At 41.1% G+C, this 27,607-nt stretch overlaps 1 protein-coding gene across 1 annotated transcript in view; it reads right to left on the bottom strand.

Annotated features, from left to right (window-relative positions):
* The window catches only part of ADAMTSL3 (ADAMTS like 3), a 259,617-nt gene that overhangs the window by 99,469 nt on the left and 132,541 nt on the right, over positions 1 to 27,607 (bottom strand). Inside the window, exons 8-13 of the mRNA XM_072950888.1 lie at positions 27,161 to 27,235; positions 21,092 to 21,249; positions 8,889 to 9,000; positions 3,739 to 3,877; positions 2,569 to 2,619; positions 1,682 to 1,886 (exon numbers count right to left, since the gene is read on the bottom strand). Of these exons, the coding sequence (XP_072806989.1) occupies positions 1,682 to 1,886; positions 2,569 to 2,619; positions 3,739 to 3,877; positions 8,889 to 9,000; positions 21,092 to 21,249; positions 27,161 to 27,235 (740 nt within the window). The remainder of the gene's footprint in view (positions 1 to 1,681; positions 1,887 to 2,568; positions 2,620 to 3,738; positions 3,878 to 8,888; positions 9,001 to 21,091; positions 21,250 to 27,160; positions 27,236 to 27,607) is intronic.

Here is a 27,607-nt window from a genome sequence, read left to right as displayed (position 1 = left end):
CTAAAACATAAAAGTACATTATATTAGGATGAAATTCTGTGTGTGGGGGGGAAGTGGATTAAAAATGTGAGTTCAAGGGGGAAATAATGCAAAATACTCAAATTATTCAAAAGGAGCTTGTTCATATGACTTTTAAAAATGAAAGACAGCAAGGATAGAAACCATCATGGCATTTACATTCTACTGGACATTTTTTTTGAATGCTATACCACTTTCATTTTAAAATGTTAGCATTCACAACATGTTAGAAATGACATTCTTTTGATATTTTTTATTTAAACTTGTGACAAAAAATTTCAGATGTCAACCTAAATATATGTGAAGGGGTATGTAATTTTGCAAACTTCTTTTGGTATGTGAGCCAAAGAGAATGAATAACTCCTGCCCTAATAAGTACAAACAAAGTTGTAGAAGGTAACGATTTTGAGCTGGGGATATGGGAAAAGGACTGTGATGGAGGCAGCCTCCGAAAACTGGGGCTGGAAGTGGGTCTTCTCCAACCAGAAGACTTCTCTCTGTTCTTCAAGTTGCAGTTCAAGTGCTACCTCCTTTCTGAAGCTGCCTCTGATACCTTCAGGTGGAGAGGATCACCCCACCTCTGGGTGCCTGCAGAACAGGACACGCGACGCCGTGCACCACAGTGTTACACTGCATCACAGTGGTTTATTTGATGCACGTTTCTGCAACTGGATTCTGAGTTTTTGGGGGGCAGGAGCATGCTTTATTTCCTTCCTAGGATGGCGGCTGACGCACTGAATACATAAATAGATGAATAAATAGATGAATGCATGCATATGTTGAGCTAAATATGTAAAGATCACTCAAAAGGGCTAAAGAAACACGAGTCTAGAAAAATAAAAGTTTAAGATTAAAATGTTCAATACCAACACGTGTGATGTTTCTACTTGACTCCTCCAACTGCACTTTATTTGCTCTGGAGGTTTACTTGGCCGTCTCCCTAGAATGAGGAAACTAAGCTAATCTGACACGAGGCTTTCTCATACCTCTGGGCTGCTTCCCTGCTCTTTTCTCTTTTCCCACCCTGACACCCCAGTGATGTTCACATAAGCTGCGCACCTTGGGTCTTTCCCAGTGCCAGTCTATCTTGCCTCAAGTATTTAAAATATAATACATTATTTTCTCCAACTAGAATTGTGAAGATTCTTAGTAACTACTAGATCAAGAACACACTTCTAATGTCCATTTTAGCATTTCCATCTTAAGCTTCCAATTCTTGGGAACATGGGTTCTCCCTTTAATCTAGATGACTTAGGACCTTTTCCAGTCTCTAGTCATTCCGTGTCATTTCTACGTTTGCTCAGCCATCTTAGCTTGGCCATATCCCACAATGATGTCTTCTCTAGGCTCTTGCTCGGTTAAATTCTGCTCATCTTAAAGATGGGTTGAGTCCTACAAGGGCAAGAAAGACCTCCCAATCAATCAAGTTCCTATATCTGTTCCTTTAGGTGTACCATGGTTCTTAGTTATTCTTACCTACACTGATGCCTACCATGTTCTCTTACATGGTCCTCCAACTGTCTCCCTAAGCTCTCTGGAAGTCAGAAGCATGTTCACACACAACCTCTGCACCCCTCATGCTACCCAGGACAGTGTTGGGCAAATAGCAAATAATCACTCAAATCTGAAATTTGATTACAAGTGGCATGTTCTCCAGTCTTACCTGAGACCACTCCATGGCGATCCACTTGGGGCAGTCGAACAGATTGCAGGTCTGCATCACCTTGGGTTTGGGCGCATACATGCACTTCCACTCTTCCACCTGCAGTATCTCTCCGTGCATGGACTCCTCCACACACACGAAGCTCCGCCTCTGAATCCCGCCTCCACATGACACCGAGCATGCCGTCCAAGGATTATGTTCCCAGCTCAAAAGCAAACAAGTGAAAACACATTATTTGTTGTTTGTTTCAAGTTTGCAGAGATGATGGCGAAAGTGCAGCCTCAGGAAAACAGTTGTAGTTCAGATGAAAGAGGACTGGACTTGGAATCTTATAGTTTTAATCTTATGCTACACACAACCTGCAGTCACAAGGTACTTAACTCCTTTGACTCTAAGGTTATCGTCAAGTGGAAGTAACACACCTGCCCTCATGTATTAGCACAATAGGGCCATCGTGAGAACCAAATAAATACAGAGTATGAAAGCATCTTCAAACTGTCTCTAAACTATAAATCACGAACGGACAGCATTACTAGGGAATCACAGAAACTCAAAGTCAGGAAGAACCATACTAGTCATCGAGGTGTAAAAGGGCATTCAAATTTCTGGTGAATTGCAACGCTTGAGCTCCCTCTGTAACTCCCAGTTATCCAAGATACGCTTGACATCGCCAGTGACAGAAAACATCACCTTTTGAGGCTGCCTATTCCACCTAATTCTTAGAAAGATCTTTCTTATCACGGAGTTGAAGTCTGTGTCCCCTTAGCTCTCCGTGAAGGGTCTAATATCTGTCCCTCTTCCATTTTAGGCTATTGCTACAGATACTGCAGTTCCTTACAAACCACTTAGACCAAACTACAAAAAGGAAAAGGAAACATGTGACTCACCGAGGGAGAGGCTGGAAGTGGTCATAGGGCATGATCTCTTTAAATCCATCACTACAAATGAAATCATCGTGAGAATATAATTTCTAACCAATTAACATTTATTAATTTGATTAGTACAGGCGTGACATCCTAAAAGACAGAGCACTTTCAAATTAAAAGCTAAATGCAAAGTGTTATGCTCCATTTCCCCCAAAATTAAGCCACCACCTCCTTAATTTTCAGGAACATCTCTGACAACCTCCCCAGTTCTATATGAAAATATAGAAAATGGAACTAACGATATGTATTAATCAAAGGAATGAGTTTCTCTTAACTTAGACCTGTTCATTTGCTTTTATCATCTTAAGAGGTTATTTTGGTAAAATATATTAAGGATATTAACACATTGTCATATTATTAGGATCTTCAGAAAACCATTTTATTTCACAGAATTTGTCCTTTGAAAAGCCTCTATTAATAATTCATACACCTGGGACTACAGGAAATGCTCAGTTTAGTGACAGGAAATGAAATCCACCGAGAACGCTTCCTTTTCCACTTGCACACGTCTGCCTTTGCCAGCTGGCAGATAGCTGGGGGATTCTGGGACTTGATATGGTGCTGTTATTTTAAGATACTGTAGTAAAGCCAGGAAACTTCCCCAGGCAATCCAAGTCATCAGGTACTAAATTATGCAGCAGGATAGTTTATGGGTAGCTTTTCTGCTTTGGCATTAAAACTTTTCACTTCCTTGCATGATGCATTATTTATACTGAATTTAATGTGAACACTTCAAAAGTCAAAACGTGGTCATGGGTGACAGTTTAAAAAGTTCAAATGGTGAGCTGCCGGTATTTATGGCAAGCGGATGGACTAGACATTGTACTTGGACAGAGAGATCTCTCATGCTGTGTATGCAGGAGATGCTCAAAGAGGCTCATTAGCAAGAGTTAAATGGCACAGCACATGGGCGCACAGCCCACAAGAGAGGGCTGCGCTGAGTGAGCTGATGAGCCTAATTCCTACTTACCACAGTTATAAACGTGAATGCCAGTGCCTGCCACCAGTGTACGTTCAAGGTCATGCAATGGAAATGTGTCCCCTGGAGAGGATGGATCAGTCTCTGCTGCAATTGATTTGCTTTTTTTTTTTTTTTTTTAAAGGAAGAAGGGTCTGGGCAGTTATGCAAACCTCGATGGGCAAGGATCCATGCTGCATTCCTTCAGTTTCGGTTTTGGTTTCACATTTTCAGGGTAGTAATGGCAATAATGGTCAGGAACCACCCTCTTCAGGCGGATATCCACACATTCAGCAGAATTGAGCTGATAACCTAAAGCAGCAGAACAGGAACGTCTGAATATCACATCCATTCCGTCTTCACTTGGCAAAGCTAGCACTTGCCGCACACTTTTTTTCCTCTTTAAGGAACTGAACTCTGTGGTTCTCCACCCTGGGTGTGTAACAGAATCACCTGGGATCCTTTCATAAACACCAATGCCCAGGTCCCTTCCTGGTCCAACTGTCACTAGGTCCAAGAAATTAATCTTTTTTCCCCAGGATTCTCAGGTTCCTCTAAGATGTCTAAAATGTGTGGCCAAGATTGAGAATGACTACTTGAACTGATTGTGTTAGTCTGAGCACTTATAACTAGTTACAGTAGACTCCTTTGAAAATGTTTGGACCTCACGTACAGACTGTTAGTTATTCACTGTCCTCAGGTCACTGTCACATGTCCTCACTGTCATCATGGTACTGGGCAAGGCCCCGCTCTTTTTCCCCTTCTCCCATCGCCACTCCCATTACAATCCCCCAGAGACACCTCTTTATCGTTTGTATGTCCTTAAACATACATCTGCCTTATGTAATGTTTTGTGTGTATTTGTTTTAACTAAATAAATGATACTGTGTTTCAGATCCTGTTGTTTTCTACTTTTCTCACTCAACATTACATTTTTGAGAGCAACCCTTGTGCTGAGTTGCTGCTTCCTTCTTCTGTGTAATATTCCACTGCTTGTTACTTTTTACTCACTTCCTGTCCTGGGGTACTTAGGGTGCCTCTGATGACAATAAGCTTTCTACCTGGGGAATTAAGCATTGTCTATATACAGAGGAACAAAATACTTCCGCCAGCACCTCCCCCTGACTCACAAGCCTTCAAAGAGGAGGGAATGAAGACTGATGCCTGATTCTACTCATTTCAGTTCGTACAGTCTCTGAGGGAAGTGAACGTTCCAAAAGCACGAGTGCTGTAAATTTAAAAAACAACTCACAAAACGACGCTTCTATTTCCTGAAAGATTTGATTCCAGGTTTCCTGTCACTACAGAAGTGTCATGTTAAGTTTAAAAAAAGGTAAATTTTTAAAACCAGAATGAGCTCTTCAGGAAAAAAAAAAAAGCCCTAAGTTAAGTTCTCAGCCTCTGCCAACTGGTCTAAAGTTCTAAAAATACACTTAGAGGCCTGATTGCCGAGAAGAATCTGATTTTATAAACTACTAGACAGCTTTCTACAAGTCATGGCTGAGTGGAAGGACGACGGGTTATGCCTTATAAAAAGCAAGGTCCAAACCACAGGAATGAAAATCCAAATGGAGTCAATAAAATATTACTTGGGTGCCAACATCTGCCAGAAAGTCTACAATATCAGGTGGCAGTGGCACTTCCCCCAAACTGATCTCAAGTGTCCTACACAGATGCTTGCAGACAAGACTGGGAAAGTCCATCCAAGCACCTTGGAGACCAGGGAGTTAATTTTAGTAATTACCCCCCACCCCAAAACTCTGAAATAGCATTTACACAAATCATATAGATTTGATTTCTAATATAATTAAATTTTGGTAATGCTTTCCTTGTGGGTTTTACGTGTGTGTTTTTATTTTCCTCAAAACAATAACAGAATGAGATCACAGCTCCCTGAGTCAAAGAAAAATCTTCGCTCTAAATGGAAACATATCTCTAGAAGAACGAGATGAGAAGCCTACAGTCGTTTATAATTTAGGGAGAGACAATTAACTTTCCTCTTAATTTTGTGGCAGTCCAGAGATAACCAAAAGTGAAAGAAATAAGGCAGACGGCCTTCCTACGTGGTGAACAAACGTAGTGAAGTTCTGCCAGTGTGCAGAAAATGGCAGGCTATTGAGGGGCCCCAAAAGCAGTGTGAAGTTTCCCTTCTGATCTTACAGCCAACGCTGTCTTTGGTGGACAGTCTCACAGTCAGGTGTTTCCATTTAACGTTCCAGCAGGACTGACTGTGTCTTCCTTTGGGCACCCAGATACGAGAAACGTCTATTCTCCTCCCAAGAATTTAACCAACTGAACTAAGCTGAGTCCCATCAGAAACGAGAAACGTCCCTCCCAGAGTGGAAAGCTTCTCTTTTAACTTGTGTGTCCAAATGGGAACATCTCTCTAACTGTGTGTGAGAGCTAGGGAATAAATTAAAAAAAGAGAGATGTTTGTTTTTTTGATGCGTAAGAATAAAAAAGCCCCCCGATCCTTTTGCTTTTATTTGGGGTCCCTGAGAGACTCCTGTCCTTCCCGAAGCCATGATCCAACTCGCTTTAAGCTGGTGGGATTCTGGTTCTGGATAAAAAATATTCATGGAGGGATCTCTGGGTACGTCCCACTCACTCTGAGAGCTTTCTCCTGTGACCATATAACTCACGACCAGAGAACGCCAGAAGCGGGAGATGGCCGATGACCTGTAGATTACACAGAGGCACCTTTGACAAAACTCAGGTGTCAATTCCGACATTACGGAGATTTCCTGAGTGCCCGCTAAGTGCCAGGCATTACATTGCGCTCCTTAAGATACGCCATCTCACTTTAACCCCCAACAAGGTTACAATGGGAATCATTCTATTTTATAGATGAGAAGAACGAGGCTCAGAGATGTCTCAGAGTTAATGAGCAGCAAAAACAAGAAGTGAATCCAGATCTTCAAATTCCAACTCTAATACTTGTCCCACTATGCCATGCTGCCCCTTTTTTAAAAATTATTATTAAAGCATAGTCGATTTACAATGTTGCATTAGTTTCCAGTGTACAGCATAGTGACTCAGGTGTACATGCACATATTTTTTTCCATATTCTTTTTCATTATAGGTTATTACAAGATATTGAATATAGTTCCCTGTGCTACACAGTAGGACCTTGTTGTTTATCTATTTTATACATAGTAGTTTGTATCTGCTAATCCCAAACTCCTAATTTATCCCCCTCCCCACCTTTCACCTTTGGTAACCACAGTTTGTTTTCTATTTCTGTGAGTCTGTTTCTACTTTGTAAATAAGTTTATTTGTGTCCTTTTTTTTAGATTCCACGTCTAAGTGATATCATATGGTATTTGACTTTGACTCACTTCACGTAGTACGATAATCTCAAGGTTCAAAACTGAGAGCATGTTAGAGCTGGCAGGGATCCAAAGATTGTCTGCCCCATTGTTTCATTCTCATTGATTTTTGTGATTCTGTTTTATTTATGACAAGAGATAACAGTTTCCCACGTAAGGTAGTAATATTAAGTTACTTGGTAAACATGGTTATTGAAGTTTTTTTTTTAAAGGTCCATTTGAAGAAAACAGCTTAAGTAAATAATAGCGCAGGGGTAACACAGATAAGGCATAAAAGTACAGTTAGCATGATTATAGCTGACAGTCAGACGTTGCCCTAGAGAGCAGTGGGTCTTAAACCTGAGGGTGCACCAGCCTCCTGGAGGGCCCTTGGAAACAGACCGCTGAGCCCCACCCCCAGAGTTCTGATCCAGTAGGCCTGGGGTGTGGTCAAAGATCTGAACCTCTCACAAGTTCCCAGGAGACTCTGGGGCTGCTGGTCCAGGGACCCCACCTTGAGGAGCGCTGCTGTAGGGTCACCACCAAGTGATCTACTGCCCAGGCCTGGCCTGGGAGAACTAACTGGGAAATGAGGAAGATTTGCTTTTTCCTTTCTTTTCAGAGCCCTGTTTAACCCTCAAACTGTTTCCCTTCCATTCCCTGGGACACAAGCTCCTTCTGGGGTCTGGGATGCCCACAGCTCCCCACAAAAGTGCCTGCCTCCTGGTTTCCCAGGGAGTGTGAATCCCAGAAGAGAGAGGTCTGCCCTGCGTCTTCACGGAAGCTGACATTGCCTGAGGATTCCTCCTTGACAGAATCGCAGTGTAAAGGACAGAGGCCAGAGCCCAGCTCGGCTGCTCTCTCTGCCTAAGTTGATCTTCTGGAGGGAGGAAATGCTTTGGGGCTGGGCTGAGCTGGACTGGCCTGAAGGAGGAGGATTTATTCTGGCTCTTCAAACAGAACCATCCGTGAGCCTGCCGACGCCGACCTGGTCCCAGGTGCGGTAGACGGTTCAGGGGAGACCCAAGGGGAAGATCACTTAGAGCATGGCTCTGGCATCGGACAGACCTAGAGCCGGATCCGAGCTGTGCTGTTTCCTAGCTGAGCAACCTTGATTATATTCTTTACCCTTTCTAAGTTTCAGTTTGCTCACTCGTGGAAGTCACGAGAACAGACCTTTCTTGGAAAAATAAATGTGATGGTGAGTACTCTAGCACATGGCTTGAGACGTGGTACATGCCACGTACTGTTATCTGGGAGTTTTAGTGGCAGCATCAACATTAAGTCCCTCTAGCAGTTTGAGAAAGTAACTCCTGGGTTGGCACTAATTTTGAACCATTTACTCTTCAATTTAAAAGTTCAGTTCAGGGAAAGAGAATTGTCTTGACAGTGGCTCTGGTCACTTCATCTGCTCCACAGGGTCAGTTAAATAAACAATCATCCTCCATCTGAGCCTGCAAAGATGTGCTGCATGTGTGGGGAGCCCCGGGTTACATCTGAGCCCCAGGACCTTCCTCAACTGTCTGTGAACACCTTGAACTAAGCAAACAGTAAGCAGGACCCTCCCCTTATCAAATAGTGGGCAGACTTTCTCTTTTTGCTAAGTTTATACTCTGGCACCTGAGGAGACAGAGGGTGGAAATCTAAGTGTTAGAACCAACACCGCCATTAACTTGAGCAGACTGAGCAACTCACTTGGACTCTCTGTTCCTCGGGTTTTCCACAGAAAATTTAAAGGACATGCTTTAAGGACAACGAAGAAAAGAACACATGCAAACATCTTCCCAGCTCTTTGCTAAAAGCAAAGGGTGGTTTCCAAATCCAGTTTTCACCTGTCTTCAAGAACAAGGCAAATGCACATATATTAACACCGCAGCATTCCAGGCCACTGAGCACGATGCTGTGAGATTACACATCTCTAATTACTACATAATTTTAAAGTCAGCTTCAAAAAGGCCAATGTGTCATCTCCAACTCTGAGCTCTAAATATTCATGAACAAAGTCTGTGCCTCACCTCCTCCACACGTCGCAGTGCAGGGGAAGAAGTCAGTCTGTCTCCATTGATGACTGATCGGCTGGTAAAAGAAGAACTGGACCACGCTGTCCTTGGCCGCAGTGGACCTGGTCTGGACAGAGAGAACGGTGATAGCACATTTGTGTACAAGGAGCTAGTGCTTTCCACACTTTTCAAAATGAGACGAATGTAAGCCACCTGTGTAGACAACCACATATCTATCACAACAAATTCCGGCATGTGAAGATTCCCAGAATTTTAAGATGTGATAGCATTTCAACTCGATTTGTCAAGAATGGGATCTCAGAAGATCTTCAACCCATCTCCCTGGAGTCATTTTTCCAGATAATTCCATGTCTCTGAATGAGTTCACAAAAATGCAGGTGGACTTTTTGTTTATTTGTTTAACTTTTTTTCCTTCCTGATACATTTGATTTTAATCTCCACAAGAGCAGGGACTGAGACTTAATCTGGGTTTGCTTACAACATGGCACATAATTGCGAGTCTTATGTTTTTAGTAACAACATCTTTAAAGCATCTTTAAGAAGACCCTTTTGAAAAATCCATCTGAAAGTACAGCCAAAGAAACTCAAAGGTACACAACTACATGGTGTCTGCAGACAAGCATGTCAGCACTAATTCAAAGAGAGAAGGGGCTGCTGAGAGCGAGCAAGCGGCTACAGACAGAGGTAAGTTTGCTTTGGGGGTTATTTTACTCCGGGAGCAAGTCTTCTCCCTCTTTGTTCTTTTCTTCCCTAGTGGTTGAACAAATGAGTGAGCTGAGGAAAAGTCCCAGAACATAACACAAGGAGAAAAGGAGAGGGAAAAACAAAAGTTCAGCTGGTGGGGGAACAGATCCAGAAATGTCAGCCTCACGTGGAACTCAAGAGAGAGAACAGAGAAAATAATGAAGAGGAGATATCTCATTACATAACTGCTGGGAACTTGCTAGACCTAAGAAAGACAGGACTACTCACTCTGATAATGCTCATCAAGTTCTGAGCAGACGTTGTAAAAAACTCAGCAACAAAGGATAAAGAGAAATCCTAAAAGTTACCAGATAGAAAAAAAATGATTCCCTACAAAGGAGTGAGAATCAGATTGGCATAAGACTTCTCTTAGGCAATGGTGGATGCCAGAAAATAAAATCATACCTGCAAAAGGATGAGGGGCAATCATTTTTTAATCTAGAATTCACTAACCAAAGTATTCATCACTAATCAATTGTCAATTTACAAACAATCTATGATCAAATTATCAATCAGTAATCAGTGAAATAAAGATATTTTCAGACACAAAAGGAGTGAAACATTACCACTTAGAGGCCCTCACTAGGAAAAAAAAAAACACTACTGAACAAGAACTAAAGAAAGTAGTCACACGCAAGAAGCAATCATGATGAAATAAATCAGGAAAGCTTATCAGTAAATCTAAACTAGAGTTGAGTGAAAAGTAATAGTTTGATGTATTTACTTATAAAACAGTTTAAAAATTGTAAAATGGTAAAAAAAAAAATTCCAGACATGAGCTGTGTGTGGAGGGAGGGAGGGTCACAGTGACGGGTGAGGACAGCACAGAGGTCACAGAGGCAGAAAACACTTGTAAGGAGTTTTGCTTCTCGCCATGGAAGAATAGCTTGTTTCTGATGAGCCCTCCCAGTGTGAGTAAGTAAAAATGCTGTGTCAAGTATTTTTCAAATGTATTTGAAGGCATCAGAAAGCTACCATAGTAGTGAGGATTTGCAGGGCCAAGATCCCAGACACAAAGGAAGCCCAGAAAGGTGAGCACAACATTTGGCACCACCTTTGGCACCGTGTTTCTGCTCAAGACATTTTCCATTTTGCAAGTGGTGACTGAGCGGCTGAGAAGCTGAGCAGGCCTGTCATCAGACTCATGGGGCCAGGGGAGCAAATCCTGGAGCTCCAGGCCTGCCAAGGTGAGGAGTGTTGGTAAACAGCCCAGGCTGTCAGTTGGGACCCCAGAAAGCTGTATCCTAGGAATCAGAGTTATCTGGAAATTGTCCAGTTTTCAAAGGGAATGAAGCCCAGGTTCAAATTATTTTAGTTCCTTGTTGGATGAAGATGACTGGCTGCTAACCTGTCTTCCAAAAGCAATAATTTATCCAGTCTCAAATTATATGTCTAATCTTTCATCAACTATGTTCAACAAAACTTAAAAATAACCCTAGGTATACAAAAAATATAAAATTTAACAACAACCAAAAAAGTGGGAAAATTGAGATTATTAACAGAATTACAGGAAATCCAGGTATGGGCATAAACTGATAGAAAATTAAACTTAAGTAGAGCACTACCACTTCCTATAACTCTGGCTTTGGCTTCATGTATTGTTTCCCTGCTTGAGGGGCCTAGCAACACCTCATTCTGATCCCATGATCATAAAACATCAGTGTTAGCACATGGCTTTTGCCTCAGGCTCTGCTTTTTAGAGGACCTAGACTCAGATACTATGACTAAAATGTTCAAGAAATTAAATGACAAGATGGAGAATACAACAAAAATAAAATGTGACTGTAGAAATAAAAAGCACAGAAATTTAAATAAATATCTCAATGAGTAGACTTAATAGATTAGACTAGGATTCAGCAAATACTGTCTTCAGAAAACAGATAGTAAAAGTTAGCTTTCAGGCCATATTCTCTCAGTTGCAATTATTCAGTTCTGCTGGTGTAGTGCAAAAACAGCCACAGGCAATATACAAACAAAAGGGGGTTGTTGTAAACTCCACTTACAAAGACAGGTGGTTGGCTTGCTGGTTGTAATCGGCTGACTCCTGGATTATACACACCTGAACAGAGAATTAGTAAACTGATGGATAAAAAGAAAGTGGAAATAAGACATGTGGGATAGAGCCTCAGAAAAAGAGAACAAAGAGAGTACAATAGAAACCACATCTGAAGAGGTAATACGTGAGAATCTTCAAAAACTGATGATGGATATCAAGCCACAGATTCATAAAGCACCATGGACCTCAAGCAGGAAAAACCCACTGATTACATCATCGTCAAACTGATGAAAACCAAAAACAAAGAGAAAGCACTTGAAAGCAAAGAAAAAAGACACATTACCTTCTAAGGAACAAAAACAAGACTGACAGCTGACTTCTCAACAGAACAAATGGAAGCCAGAAGACAATGGAGAGATATCTTCAAAGTGCTGAAAGAAAATCATTTCACAATGATAAAGAGGTCAAGTCACTAGAAGAGGTAATGATTCTAAGTGTATCTGACCACCTAGCCTCAAAATACAGAATTCAAAAATTGACAAGAATAGAAAAAGTATAGACAAATGCACATAGTGGTAGTTTTACCATGTCTCCCATGGTAACTAATAGAATAAGTAGACAAAAATCAGGAAGGTTATAATTTTTAATAAAATCATTAATAAATACATAGAACATTGTGTCCAACAACAGAAGACTACGTATCATATTCTTCTAAAATTTGCTATATTCTGAGCCAAAAATTAAGTTTCAATGAATTTAACATTGAAATAATAATATTCTTTGACTACAGTAGAATTAAGCTATAAAATGATGAGATTACTGGAGAATTCCCACATACTTGGATGCTACACATCTAAATATTCAAAGAGTCAAAGAATATAATATTACTATGGAAATTACAATGCACTTTAACTGAATGAAGGAAAAGAACTTACACTACCAGATATCAAGACTTGTTTTAATGTTACAGTAACTAAGTCACAATGGTATTGGCACAAATAGACAAATAGGTCAATGAAACAGAACAGAGTCCAGAAATAGACTCACACATATATAATTTGGGATTTAAGACAAATAGGGAAAGAGTTGTCTTTTCACTTAATGGTTTTGAGTCAACTGGATAGTCATATGGGAAAAAAACTGATTCTACTTTATAACATACACAAATATCGATTCTAGGTGGATTATACCCCTTAATATAAAAGGTAAAACAATAAGATTATGAGACAAAAACATACAAGAACATTTTTATGATCCTGGATAAGGCAAAGGTATTCTAAACAGATACAAATAGCTTAAGCATAAAGTTAAAAATTAACAACCTACACCATGACAAAATTAAGAACTTCTGTATGGGGGAACTGATGGTCCGAAATTCATTTAATGGAGAACAAAAGTTGAAAATAAAATGAATTACAAATTTAGCTCTAGAAGCTAAAAACATATCACAAAAATAAAACCATGTAAAGATAAAGAAACAAAAATAAGAATTTACGCAAATAGACTTTTTTATAAACCCTGAGAGTTAACAAGACCAAAATCCAGTTCTTAGGTGTTTCAGAGACAAATCTTTGAATGGTTTGAACAAAACAAAATATTAGACAAGGAACCAGTGAACAAGTTTAAGAGTGAAACAGACACAATTATAGGTACAGTTGAGGTTTTTTTTAATGATAAGGCAATGCTATGATTGCATTAGAAAAGTTAAATTTGAAGAGTTAGATGAACTGGACACTTTTGAATTGGACAGAAATTGTAGTATTTCTGTCCTAAATAAATCAGTAAGTCTAAGAGGAATTGAAATGGTTTTCTGAGTCTTGTTCATTATCACCTGAAAGAAAAAGAGGGAAAAAAAAAAGGAAGGAAGGAAGGAAGAAAAAGAAAGAAAAGGCATTAGGCCCAGACATTTTACAGAAATAAATAATCCTTATTGTAGCAGAAACATTCAGCTGCTTCCCAATATCCACTTCCCTTTCCCATTCTGTCAGAGGCTCAATTTTCTTCCAATGTTCATTCCTCCTGAATGTATCTCAGATAACTCTCTTAGCAACTTCCAGACATACAAAATGGCACTGTTAACGTTAGTCACCATGCTTTACATTACATCCCAGAACTTATTTATCTTGTAACTACAAGTCTGTACCTTTTGACCACCTTCACCCATTTCATCTACCTGCACCTTCTTCCTGCCTGTGGCAACCACTAGTCTGTTCTGTGCACCTATGGGTTCGAGTTTTTTTTTTTTTAATTCCACTTGTAAGTGAGATTATACAGTATTTCTCTTTCTCTGACTTATTTCACTTAGCATAATTCCCTCAAGGTCCATCCATGTTGTTGCAAATGGTAGGATGTCCTTCTTTTTATGGTTGAATAATACTCCTTTGTATATACTTACAACACTTTCTTTACTCATTCTGCCACTGATGGACAATTAGGTTGTTTGCAAGTTTTGGCTATTGTAAATAATGCTACGATGAACATAGGGGTGCAGGTATCTTTTTGACACAGTGATTTCCTTTCCTTCAGATATATACCCAGGAGCGGAATTGCTGGGTCACACGGTAGCTCTATTTTTAATTTTTTGAGGATCCGTCTTACTGTTTTCCATAGTGGCTGCACCAATTTACATTCCCACCAACAGTGCACAAGCGTTTCCTTTTCCCCACATCCTCACCGACACTTGTTATCTCCTGTCTTTTTGACAACAGACATTCTAACAGGTGTGAGGTGATAGCTCATTGTGGGTTTGATCTATATTCCCCTGATGATTAGTGATGCTGGACACGTTTTCATGTACCTGTTGGTCATTTATATGTTTTCTTTGGAAAAATCTCTATTCAGGCCCTCTGCCCACTTTTTTTTTTCTTTTGGTAATAACATAATTCTGAAAAAATTAATCATGCAAATATTTCCCTCAAGCTACACACTACTTGTAGCCTATATTTATAATACTCATGAAATTTCATTCAATTCTAGTTCTCCACATTGTCATTTTAAAAGACAAAGCAATTGTTTATAGGTTTATCAATATTATAATATCTTTAAACATCATTAAAATGTGATACAGTATTATCATTCTTCCTTGGAAAAAGTCCCTTTTTTTACCATTCAGAATTACTGAGCATTGGAAGAGAATTTTAATCCCAAGAAGGCGTTTATATTTGGATATTTATTCTTCAATTCCAAGAACACTGGCATTGTGTTGTATTATTTTAGAGAACAAAATAGGCAAAGTGAGAGGTGTAAGATTATGTCTTCGAAATAAATAAAAACTACTAACTAAATATATAATGCCCTTTCCTCCAATACTAACACCTTCAGAGCCGTGAAGTGACTTACACCTGCAGGGGTCTTTTTCTCCGCCAAGGCTCCGTCTGTGCTTTGCGCTCTGTGACTGAGCAGCAGAGCTCAGTCTCTGGGCAGGTGATGGATGGCAAGAGGCAGCTTCCTATTTCTTACAACTGCTCTGATTCTCACAGGCCCCCTCCTGACTGAGAGTGAGGGGAAAACAACTTAAATTGAGTTCAACCCTATGAAGTTGGTCTGGCTCACTTATTTGCAGAGGTCTCCATAGGCCCTGCCATCGCAGGTGGGGAAGCGTCCAGTCTTCAGCTGCCCCCTCGTTCAGACCAACCTCCTCCATGGTGGTCCTCAGCCCAGGACCTCGCAGAGGCAGGAAAGGAAGGGGCCTTGGATCCATGCGTGATGGTCCCCATCCTGTCTTTGGGCCCACAGCTGTGTCCCTTGTCCCTCTGGACCCCGGGAGGCCCGCCGGGAGCCTCAGAGCCAGTGAGCTTGGCCCAGTTCTTTCCCAGCCAGGGGCCGGTGGACTCCTCTGCTGACCTGCCCACTCCATGCTCCTCTCGGAGTGCAGGTTCTCCATGGTGTGGCCGGGACTCCTCTCCAGTCCCTGGCCTGGTTTAGAGCCCCTTCCCAAGGAGAGCAGATGCTTTCTTGTCCAGGATGCTTCTGAGGGTGCAAGGAGGAGCTTCTAAGAATTAAGTCAGGGTCACGGGCATAAGCTAGGTCTTTTCTGAGTTAGGATGTATGGTCTCTCTGCCTTTTTCCCTCAGCTGCAGGGTCATATGGCCCCGACCCATGTCAGCCTCTCCAGGAAGACTGCCAGCCAAGAGTACATGGAATTTTCTAGACACTTTCCATGCCACTTGGGAGCGGAGGGAGACTCCAGGTAGCTGAGATCAGACTTAATCTGTCACTAAACATTTCATGGCACTAATGTCAGTTTCATTCCAAGGTAGTCTCTCCAGGTAGTGGATGGAGGAGGACACTCTTGGAGGCATTTTCTCCTTGGGGTTCCAAATGAAAAGTGAAGCCCATCACTTTGTCTGATCTTAGCTTTAAAACCTGCTTAACATGCTCTCCTGCTCTGCAGAGAGACTGCCGTCATGAGACATGTCTCCTGACCACAGCTCATCACCCTGCTTCCTCCATCCTGCCCCCAATTTTCTTATTTCACCTACAATTCCCCGAGGCAGAGGAAGTAGAACTTCCACGTTCTCGATGGGCTCTCCCTACAGTGGATGCTTCTCCTGAGCAGAGGGCGCTGAGGACGTGAGGCCACGGCTCAGCCTTCCTGTGGGTAGAGGCATCCTCTATAATGCAGAAGAAACACTTGGATTCAGTCCCCCGAGCTTGGCCCTTGAAATGTTATGGGAACTAAATCAACTTGTAGAAGCCTCATCTCTCTCCAAGAGCCTGCCTTTCGAAAGTCTAAGCCAAAAGAGAAAAAAAAATCCTAACTTTAAGAATCAGAAGTTGAACATTAATGGTCACCCTCTGCATTCCTGCTAACGACAGCCCGGTCATCACCCGCTACTCGCAAGACCGCAGGGCGGACAGCTCCGCCGACGTGGGAGCTGGCCAAGTACACAACATGGCAAAGGAGAAGCAGATGTCAACATTTACAAGAGTTTATCACTTCTTCTGATCAGGAAAGTGACTTTATAACAAAGGTAAGGAAATGCATTCAACTTCAACTGCCTCACTTGGTGACTTCAAAATAATTCCCCAAATTTATGGGATGGATTTTTGTATAAAACTCTTCTTTCTATAATTGTGTATATATTTACACAAATAGTTCAGCTGTGAATTATGGTAACTAGTGGAACCGTATTTGAACTGCTTTAACCAAGAAATTTCCCTGAACAGACCACATGACAGTAAATATCGTGTCATATTTCGAAAGTTTCTACCTTTGTGATTCGTGGCAAACACTTGAGATGGAATTCTGATTGGGAGGCAGATGAGATAGGTGCATTTTCTTTTCTGTCAGGCACCGTGATGGGCTGAACTGCATCCCACACAAGAAAGATTATGCTGAAGTCCTAATGCGCAGCACCTCAGAATATGATCTTATTTGGAAACAGGGTCTTTGCAGACCTAGACAAGCTAAGATGAGGTCATTAGAGTGACCCAACCCAATATGACTAGTGTCCTTATACAAAGGGGAAAGGCAGACATGCACGAAGGGAAGGTGGTGTGAAAACAAAGGGAGAAAACCTAAGGATCCAAGAAGCTAGGAGAGAGGTGCGAAACAGATTCTCCCTCACAGCCTTCAGAAGAAGCCAGTCCTGCCCACACCCTGATTTTGGGCTTCTAGCCTCCAGCACTGTGAGACAGCAAATGTGTGTTGTTTAAGCCACCCCGTTTATGGTGCTTTGTTACAGCGTCCTCAGGAAACTAACACATGCATTGACTCTAAAAGTTGTGTCTTGCTGTGTTTTGAGACACCTATGAACATGTGAATTTAGCCACTGTCTGCACCACATTTCCAAGCTGAAATCTGTTCTTTAGAGAAAGGAAAATAGGCAATTTCACTTTACCTCTCATCCCTGGATACGTCAGATGTGATGGCATAATTCCCCAGAAAGAAAAGAGGGATTCTGCAGGTAGAAAACATAAATGGTATCTGGAAGTGAGGTTGGAGGAAACTGGAAACAGGCTTGCCTAGCTGAAAACTACTGGCAAAAGAAATCAGAAAATTTTTTCCTACACAAACACAAACTGTCTGAATGGGAGAAAGGAGACCGACAACTAGTATAAAAAGGAAGATTTCAGACCACGAAGAGAAACTTTTTTATCCCCTGCAGATGGACGTATGTTTTAAAAGAGTAGGAAACGCCACCAGCAATAATTAAAATAGTTAACCATGCAACGAGATGTCTTTCTCAACACCACTTAATTTTATTTTGCGCGATTATTCTCACAAGCATATACTTAAACCTGATATTCACCCATATTTACTCACAGATACTCAGTGAATTCTCACTGAATGGATAGTGCCTGTTTCATGGTCCAATCAGCAAAGCATACAGCATCAACAACTGGATCCAGACTCTCTACTGCTACCTGGTGGCAACACGCACATATTGCAGATGCAAAATAAGACTGCCTCTGGGACTCTAATGCAAAATACCCAGGACCCAGTAGCAGTGTGACAAGCGTCATCCATGAGAAACAGATCACTCAGGAAAAATAAGAACGTATAGTGAGAAACCCACTGGGAAGAAGAGAAAGTGCTTTTTTTCAAGAATGGTCCAATCATGAAAATATAGCTTCTGAGAAAGTAGAAAAGACATCTTTGTCTCATTGGTGCAGTGAATGGCCAGACTTCAGAATGCACACATCACACCATGAAAGAATCTAACATCCCAAAGATGTCTGTGTATTTGACTCTCCATGTCAGAATACAGAAGTTTTCAATGGTCCATTTATTAAAAGCCCATGAAATGAGGTCTAATCCATGAAGTGATGAGAGGCTGTCTCTCCATCTCAGCACGCCCGTGACTGTGTGGAATGAGCACTGAGTGGGGCAGAGCGGGTCTGCACATCCTCTCTCTCCTCGAAGCCAGGTCTTTCTTTTGTTGGATCAGCTGCTCTTGGTTGATTGGAATGGAAAGTGATACAATGAAATACAAGGCTGACCATCGTCAGGGACCTCACACACTTAACCTCCCACTCGAAGGAAAGCTATTATTTGAGTGCATCCCGGGCCAAAAAGAGCTGCATGGGAGCAAAGAGTTCCTTATCTTAGCAACAATGGAAGCTGGGTACTTACTAATACAGTGTTCCAAGCAAAAAAAAAAAAGAGTAATTGATGGAAAAGGACATTTCCTAGAAACCCACAGTATTTGGACACGCCTGTAAGTCAGGGAAAAACATCAGAGTCATCCTTGCTTCATCACAGTGTCTCCAATTTTGCCAAATTCTCTCCCACTGAGAACACCGTATTCATGAAAGAAAATGGCTGTAGGCATGAAAATGAGGTTCCGTTTACACATAAGTCAGACAGTTGTGTGTAATACCCTCTTTGATAAATATGAATATATATTATTTTTTGAAAACTTCCCAATCAAGAGAGATCAAAAGCTTTCCAAAAGTGGAAGTGAAAGCCCAGAATTCTTTATTAAATCTGAGAAAATCAGAACTCAGAGACAACAGAAGACTGAGTACAAATTCAGACAGTGGCAACACGCTGCTAAATTCTATTAAGATGTGAATATATAATTTGGGCAAGAAGGTATAAAGTAATTTTTAGTTACACATGTGAGAAATGACTGGATTCTTTTTAAAAATTATTTTATGCACTAGAATATTATAAGTAAAACCAAGATCACTGCCCCAAGGCATCTCTGATGTGTCCCCTCTAAAGTAACCATTGTTTCTTCAGTGTTTTCAGCTTGCAATGTAGCCTCTCAAATCTTAAAACAAAATGTATATACACACACACACACATATTCATATACATATACGTGTGTCTACTGAAAACAAGTAAACAGTTTATAGATACATATGTGTGTTTATATGTATATATATTCTCATGCATGGGATCAATAGGTGGTATGTTTTCCGTGCTGATCCTATTACCAAACAGGACCTTAAAATTGTAAACTTTGTGGCTATTTCTCCCATCCCATCATTATGCAAATGTCCCTTACTCAGTCAGAGCTCTCCAAACTGACTTGAGAAGAATACAGATCCTCTGAGCAGGAATGAAAAGAGAATTTTTTTTAAAAGTTGTGTGTGTGTGTTTTACTACTTGAGAATCAAATGGAAAAACCCTAACAGGAGCAAACCAAGGCCAGAATTGATGCCCAGCAACAGACGAGAGAAAGAGAATAGAAAAGTAGATGACAGTCATGGCTTCCCCCAAAAGCCTTTCGAAATGCTACTGTCAAAGAATAACACTGAGTTGATGCTTCAAGGGTCTGACACCAAAGTCCATGAATGGCAAATGATGTATAGGAATGGCAACTTAAATGTCTATGAACAGCAGCTGACACTCACACCTTCAATATCAGGCACCCACTGGGGAGTGGTGTGGACCATGGCCAAGGGGAGAGCGTGCCCTGATGAGAAGGCAGTGTTACCCAGCCCCGGCCAATTATTGCTATGGCAAAATGCAAGCTGGTTGTCACGTCTTTCCCTTTTTAAAGAGAAGCAAGAAAAGCCCCCTGGTATTTTCATGCTAAAATCTCTTGATTTTTAGAGGCTGACCATTTAAAATCTGAAGTTTCGAAACAACAGCACCACCCAGACCAACACTTGGACTCTGCCAACAGGACATCAGTTAGCAACTCTCATCTAACTCCAAAGACATTTCTCTGGTGGCACAACTGATGTCTCAACGAAACATTCGTTGACAAATTAATGTGGAACATAGAAGGTTCTTTTCAAGGCACTGGGTCTTTTCTCAGGTAAAGATACTCCTGGAGATTAAACCTATTTTCTTTCTTCCATTCCATTTTGAATGTATTCTAAAAAGGGATCAGACATACCATCCACTGAAATAACCCCTCTTTTTGCACGTCTTAGGTATTTTCAGTTTTATCAGAAGAATTTCAGATGGTGTCACCTTGGAAATATATTGGCCACTACATTTCATATCCTCTGAGTGAGGGAAGAGGCCCCTAATTTACCCAAAAGAGGGGACACAGACTCGTGGGTACAGGGAAGAAGGGTTCTAGGTAACTTGTGCCAGGTACCTAGACAAATGGTCCTTATGGGACAGCACCAAGGACAAGAGACAGGAGGGTGAGGAATGAATCTCTGTCTTCTCTTCTCCCCTTTGGAAGCCGAGCACGTGCAATAACAGCACAGTCGTGGGTCAAGACACAGAGTGTTTAGCCACTGCCCATGGCCACCAGACCCCATCTAGACGTTTAAAGCTGAACACAGCAGCTAGACGCCATAAACACAAAAGCCATCATTCCATTCTAAAAGTGAAGTCTGTTTCTTGACCTTTGGGGTTGAGGAGCAGAAACGTGAGAGAGATGAACAATCTTTAAGAACTGACTGTCCAGACGGAACTCCTAATGACACATGCCCGATGTGAAAATGGTCACTGATGGCTGCTGCTGACCAAACTTAATTGCTTTTAAAATTCCAGATGTGCTGGGCCCCAGAGGCATACCATTTACGAAGAAGCTCATCCTACCTTGAAGATGAAATCAGCCATCAGAGGTCCTGGAATCTTGAAGGTTTGCCTCTCTGAGCCCCTCTGAAATTCGACGGTTGTATTTTCTATGACAAAAACTCCAGGGCTGTTAAAGCTGTGTTCGCCTTTGCTTCCCTGAAGTGTTTTTGATTCGATAACTAAAATTTAAAAATAAGGTTTAAATCAGAGAATATCGTAAAAGCATTTTATTTCAAAAGCCATTTAACTACCTGTAATGGCATAGATGATACTAACACACTATCAATACATCCACTCAATTTACAAACATATTGATTCGTATTGGTGGAAGGTAAGGATCTTAGTTGCCCGTAAAAAAGAGCAAACAAGAGTGTTAGGTTCAGTTAGATCTACTCAACACTTTGGAGTCATTTCTACAAAAAGGGAAGAAGAAAACATCTCTATTTTTTTATGATGCTGCTGTCACTTAAAGTAAAGCTGTGTAACTCGTTTTCTCACCCTTTCAGATCTTAAGCCTAGACTTTTTATTTAGACAAAACCACAGGAAATTTTTAATTTGCATCAAAAACCTTTTCATTTTGAAATAATTATGGATTTATAGGAAGTTGCAAAAATAGTAGAGAGGTCCTGTGTACCTTTCATCCAGTTTTACCCAATGGAATGATTACATCTTACATAACTACAGTACACCATCAAAACCAGGAAGCAGACGCTGGTACCATGTGTGCGTACGGCTCTGTGCCACTTTGGCACACATCACCGCAATCAAAATACAGAAGTATTCCATCACCACCAAGGTCTCTCTCGTGTGTTACCTCTTAATTCACATTTGCTATTAAATGAGCAGTAGTGCTTTTAGATTTCCTTCAGAACAATGCTGACGGTTTAACCAAAATAACACTTCTTTATTTAAGTGATTTCTTTCTTTCCCTTCTCTTTTTTTCTCTTTCACTTTGCAAATGTCACCACACTTGATGGACCTGGTCGGCCTGCATTTCTGGCCTCAGCTCTCTCTCTCACTCACTGCCTTCGGTTTTCACTGCTTCATTTCTAAAACAGAGAGTCAGAACAGACGACCTCCCAGGACCTCTTCTACTCTGGAACCTACACTTGACTCACTGGTATTCAATGGTTCTCTAGCCATCTCGAACAAAGCACACAACAGAACCAGAACTTCACTCTGTTTCCAGCTTAAAAATGGAACGCTGATAAAACACAACAAAGTGATGTGGCACCAGGAGGCTGCAGCCCACACGCTGCTGTGCTGGGCTGTTTTCCGTTGCCAGATTTCTCTCTGCCACTGGAGCAGCTGCAGGAGTTCAAGCGCCCTGGACAGACTGCATAACAGGCATTAGGAGACATCCCTGATTATCCCTGACAGGCAGGCTGGGAACTTTTCTGGGAAAATTCAAAGGCTGGACAGGAGCTACTTGATCTGCAGGAGTCATTAGCGGTCAAAGAATAATGCTGGCTACTCTCAGGCGCGCAAAACCCCAACCACTTTGGCCCTGAGCTCCATGACCGCAGTGGGTTTTTGGAAAGTGTGAGATTAAATTCATTTCCTAGTTCCAATGAAGATATAAAACTGAGTGTTAGAAAGTGAGTTGTCAGTAAAAATGAGATGGGAAACCGGAGACAGGAAGAGGGCCCTATGCTGGAGGAATCAGTCCTTTAAAGGAGGAAAAATGGTGAGCACTCAGTAATATCAAACCCAAATGAAGCTGGACGAATTCCATCCACGCGAAGAAGAAGGCAAGTGAAGTACCGAGTTTCTAGACCGAGATTTAGCCTGAAATGACTTGATGAAATTCAAACAGTGTGCAAGGGTTGGGCGGCTGTGTTGGGGCAGTGAATGTTTTACCACTGCGCTCACCTTGCGGAGCACAGAGGTCCAAGTTTCGTCTGGCTGCAGAGTGATGGTGGGAAGCGGGGATCAGAATCTGGGAAGGCGATCTGGGAGGAAGGGAAGACCAGTCTGACATCCATCTTCTAAACCAAAGGCCAGGATTTCCGTTAGTTTAATGTTTGTTTTTTTGTTTGTTTTGGGGGGTTCTTTTGGATGTTGAGTCTATTCTATTGCTTCAACGGTGTCCAAGATTTTTTGTGACAAGGATATGAGAAAACAAGGAGGAAAATCCATTTTCAAGTGCATGTGAATTACCCAAACCGCTCTTTTCCCCCACTTATCATAAAATGTCTTTATTCCAATGATTTCAGAAGGCTTCCCACTCTCTGGGTCACAAACCCTGGTTGCATATAGAGGAGGTCAAAAGCAGGTGCTCTGACCTCAACTGTGTAAGTTGAGTCCAAAGTGGGTAAGTGCAGACACGGGGAGTGATTTGACGAAGCCACCTTTTTATGGCTGACAGATGGATGCAAACAACTCGGATCGTTTAGCTTAACAAAGCCACTTAGCATGCATTCACAATAAAGTGGAGGGAAGTATTGTTCTTCAAAAACCGTCACTTTTCCTGGTGGTAACCTTGCTCCTCCTTAGTGCCCGTGCCTCTTATAAAATTGGCGGAAAAGGAGTTTGAGAAAGTCAGCAATTCAGATGACGTGTTGACTTACGGATACATTTTTTTAAAATTAATTGCTAGCATTCCCAGGTAGGTACTGTAGCCCTATGTTGTGATAATGTGCAATTCACAGCTCAGGACAGCTGCACGCAGAGCCCTTCTGTTCTCAGAGCTTTCACAGACTCAAGGTGATTTCTGCAGCAAGGCAGCTAGTGCTGGGTGGAGAGCCCAGCAAACCTGTAAACACCCCCCCAGCTCCACTGCTGCCCACTGCTGCCTTTTCTCCCTCTTCAGGCTTAACATGATGGAGGTTGCAGAGAGCAGTCAAGGAAGAGATGATGTGTGCCCCCAAAGAGATAAAACTAGGATCAGAAACCAAGGCCCTCTTATATCCACAAATCTTCACAACTCAAGTCTACAATGGTGCCTTGAACTATTTTGACCCAGACCAGTTGTTTTCAGAAGGAACGGCTAGAAGGATGATGACTGCTTCCAAACGCTTCTAGCTGAAGGGCTTGCCCTAAGAAGACTCAGTCCAGGAGTCTTTGAAAAGAGACAGGGTCATGCTAATCAGCCCCAAGAGGTCTCCTTAAACTCCTAGAAGGCCACCAAACATGTAATGAGCGTTCTGCACGGCTGACTTGGCTATAAACACATCAAACTGAGGCTAAGGGTTGGGTTTTACACTTGCATACTTCGCTCAGCTTCCATTTCCTCTGACTGTTCACTATGCACAGTGTCCACGTTCATATTTATGCATCTCTATATATGGTCATTAGACAGGGCGTAGAGGACAAAAAGACCCCAATTCTTACAATTGATAATGGAGGTTTCCAATTTATGGCATCTTGGCTTCTCAGGTTTATTGCTAGTCAAACACACTTAATGCTGAAGTTCTTCTACAATAAAATCTCTTTTGCAAAACCCTCGTATTGTTTCCATTTTTGAAATGTTAGAGAAAATTTGGAGCTGTGTGCTTGGTATAACGCTGAGGCCAAGCTTACAAAAGGACTGGAAATTTAGGCTCTAAGCACCTCTAGGCAATATGTGAGATGGACTTTCTGTAATTAAATTCCATTCCACAGCAGAGAGACTAACATTACGTTACTGGGTGTTCTCCAGTTTCAATGATGCAGACTTTTGGAGGGCTGTACTTAGTACAAATATTGAAAAGAATGATTTATCACTGCAAAGTACGCTTAATTTCAGGAATATATCTTTGAATAAAAATTAAGAAAACATTGATCTAAATCAAGAAAACAAAGCTGCTTCTATATGTAGATGTTCAGAAATGTTAACTAAATCTTTTGTAAATGAAGCCAGTTCATTCTATTCACTGGCAGAGAAGGATAACTTTCAGAAACACTTTTAGAGCCAATTTTGAGATTATTCGGAAGGAAAAATATTCCAAGCAACAGATCTGCCACCTTTGGAGAAATGGGAATATTTTTGAACCCCGTTCTTGTAGCAGTGCCAGTTTTGAGTATAAGATTATGTCTAATATGCCAGAACATATATGTACATAAATGAACATTTGGCCTCAAAGTATTTGTCTTTACTTAACCTGTTTACTGGCTACTTCTTCTGTTTTTAGAGCTTATAAAACTTTTTAGAGCTGAATTTTTAAGAATTGCCTTTAGCATCACGAGAAAATCAGGCCCAGTCCCTGCATCTTTTTTAAAACATCTTTTCGATATGCTGTAAAATTCACATGCCATAAAATTCGCCCATTTGAAAGATGGTTTCACAAAAGTTTCAGTATATTCACAGAATTGTGAAACCATATCCACAATCTAAGTTAGCAACATTTTTATCATTCCCCCGAAGAAAACCCATATCCATTAACAGTCACTGCCCCCTACCTCCCAGCAATCCAACTCACTCCAGCCGTAGGAGCCATAGGAGTGAGCTGGGTTGCTCCAATCTACCGTCTGTCTCCACAGATTTGCTTACTCTGGACACTTCATAGAAATAGAATCGGATAGTATGTGGCCTTTGTGACTGGCTTCTTTCACCTAGCATAACGTTTTCAAGGATCACATCTATTGTAGCGTATGTCAGGACTTCATTCTTTGTTACAGCCAAATAATATTCCACACGTGCCACATTTTATCTCCCCATTCATCCACTGATGGACATTCGGGTTGTTCTCTCTTTATGGCTATTGTGAATTATGCTGCTCAGCACTTCATAGTTTTGAATCCAAAATGGTATTTCACAATGTGATCACTCAAATGAGTCACAAAATTTGGATCTGAATGATTTTCACCTGTCGTCAAACCTCAAGGTTGCACTGACAGAAATGAAGACTTACTCTCATCAAGAGCTGTGGCTTTTTTAAGCCGTTTAAAATGTTTGGATGCTTCATTATAGAGAAAGCCTTGAGGGAACTGCCCATTACGTAGAGGTAAACATTTTAATATTTTAGTTAAATAAGTCAGTCACATTCTTTTAGTCATAATTCATATAATAAAGTTTAAAAAAAGACTTTCCGATCATTGTTCACCCTCACTGCTCTAAAGCTATCTTCTTGCTTCTCTAATTTAGGTCATAATATACTACAGAGTTTCTTTCTCTTTTTTAAGATTTTAATCTATATCCTTGGCAACCTTAACCATTTTTACTTTAACATTTTGATATAAATTTTTCTCAAAGGACATTTCCAGTTAGAGTATCAGTACTGAATCCAAAATATACAAACACACACACACACATTTAAAAGCTCCCCAAAAGGTACAATGCTTGTGGCCCTGAGAAATTTTTATGATTTGAAAAATCTAAGATGGTGGCTCAGAAAAAAAAATGGCAAAATATGTAGCATTTTAATCCAGTGGACCTTGATTTGTGTGGCTTTAAAACAGTTACAAACAGTTTTGTACTTTTTACAGAAATATCGTGCTGAACATAGTAAGCTTCTCAAGAAGCCAGGGACCCAGTCTTGGCCAAGGCCCATGTTCCTTGGGAAAAGCCTAAGAAAGTTGTGCCTGTGGCCACAGGAGACCTTGGGAGAGAAGCAGAACTTTGGTATTTTTAGGTCCTAAGAGACCAGAAAGGCTAAGACAGAGGAGATGCCATGTCACTTTGGCCAAAGAAACAATACAATTTCAATCCTCTATTGTTTCAAACTCTCCATATTCTGGGAAACCAGCATGTAATTTCAGCGCCCCCCAGACCGGAGGTCATGATGTGCTGGCAACCAAACTTACAGTTGTCAGCTGTATGTACTGTGTTTTAAATCTTGTTTTGCTTTTTTTTTTGTCCCCAACTGCTAAAATCTGCAGAAGAGTCTCAAATCCTAGTTTACTCACCATATAAAAACAATTTATTTCACATAACTCGCTTTCTTCTCCCATGAAGAGATTAATCCCGAGCTGGTATATTTCCTACTAGGGCAAGAGAACTGAAAAATTCAGGGTATAGATCATCCCTTAGTGATACGGACTATTTCAGACTGGGAGGCAAAATCCTTAAGATGTTGGTCTGCCTATCCATTAACCCAAAGAAAGATTTTTTTTTTTCGCTAAATAAATTTTCAGGAAGGAAAAGCATGTTAAGATTAAATTCTACTTACAGAGATGTGCAGGTCCTTTCACTGTAATTCTCACACTTCGACTCCCCAGAGGAACAGCAATTACATTTTCTTCCCCTGGGAAAGAACACAAGACAAAAGTAATAAAACGTTGTGCACTAAAGGCCCATGAAAATAAGCAACTCAATCAGAACTGGGGCATTTGCAAAGCGTTCTGAACTATATTTCATTTCCATCTTACTGTCAAGAAATCTTTGGAAAGCAGCTACTCTGTATAAGGCATATTAATACCATTCACATCATTTCATTTAAATACATTTTTTTAAACATGAAAAAAAAGCTTTAAGTAAATGCACTGGCTTACTCCCTCAAATGCCTTCATTCCCCAGGCCTCATCTACCTGCTTTGATGGGGAGGGTTTTGAAGGGGTGGGCCCTCAGGCCATACTCATTCATTTAAGGCTGTTTGTGCCATACAAATGCAGAGGTT

Source organism: Vicugna pacos, chromosome 27, assembly GCF_048564905.1.
Source record: "Vicugna pacos chromosome 27, VicPac4, whole genome shotgun sequence".
NCBI lineage: Eukaryota > Metazoa > Chordata > Mammalia > Artiodactyla > Camelidae > Vicugna > Vicugna pacos.
This window is presented reverse-complemented; position numbering and strand designations above follow the sequence as displayed.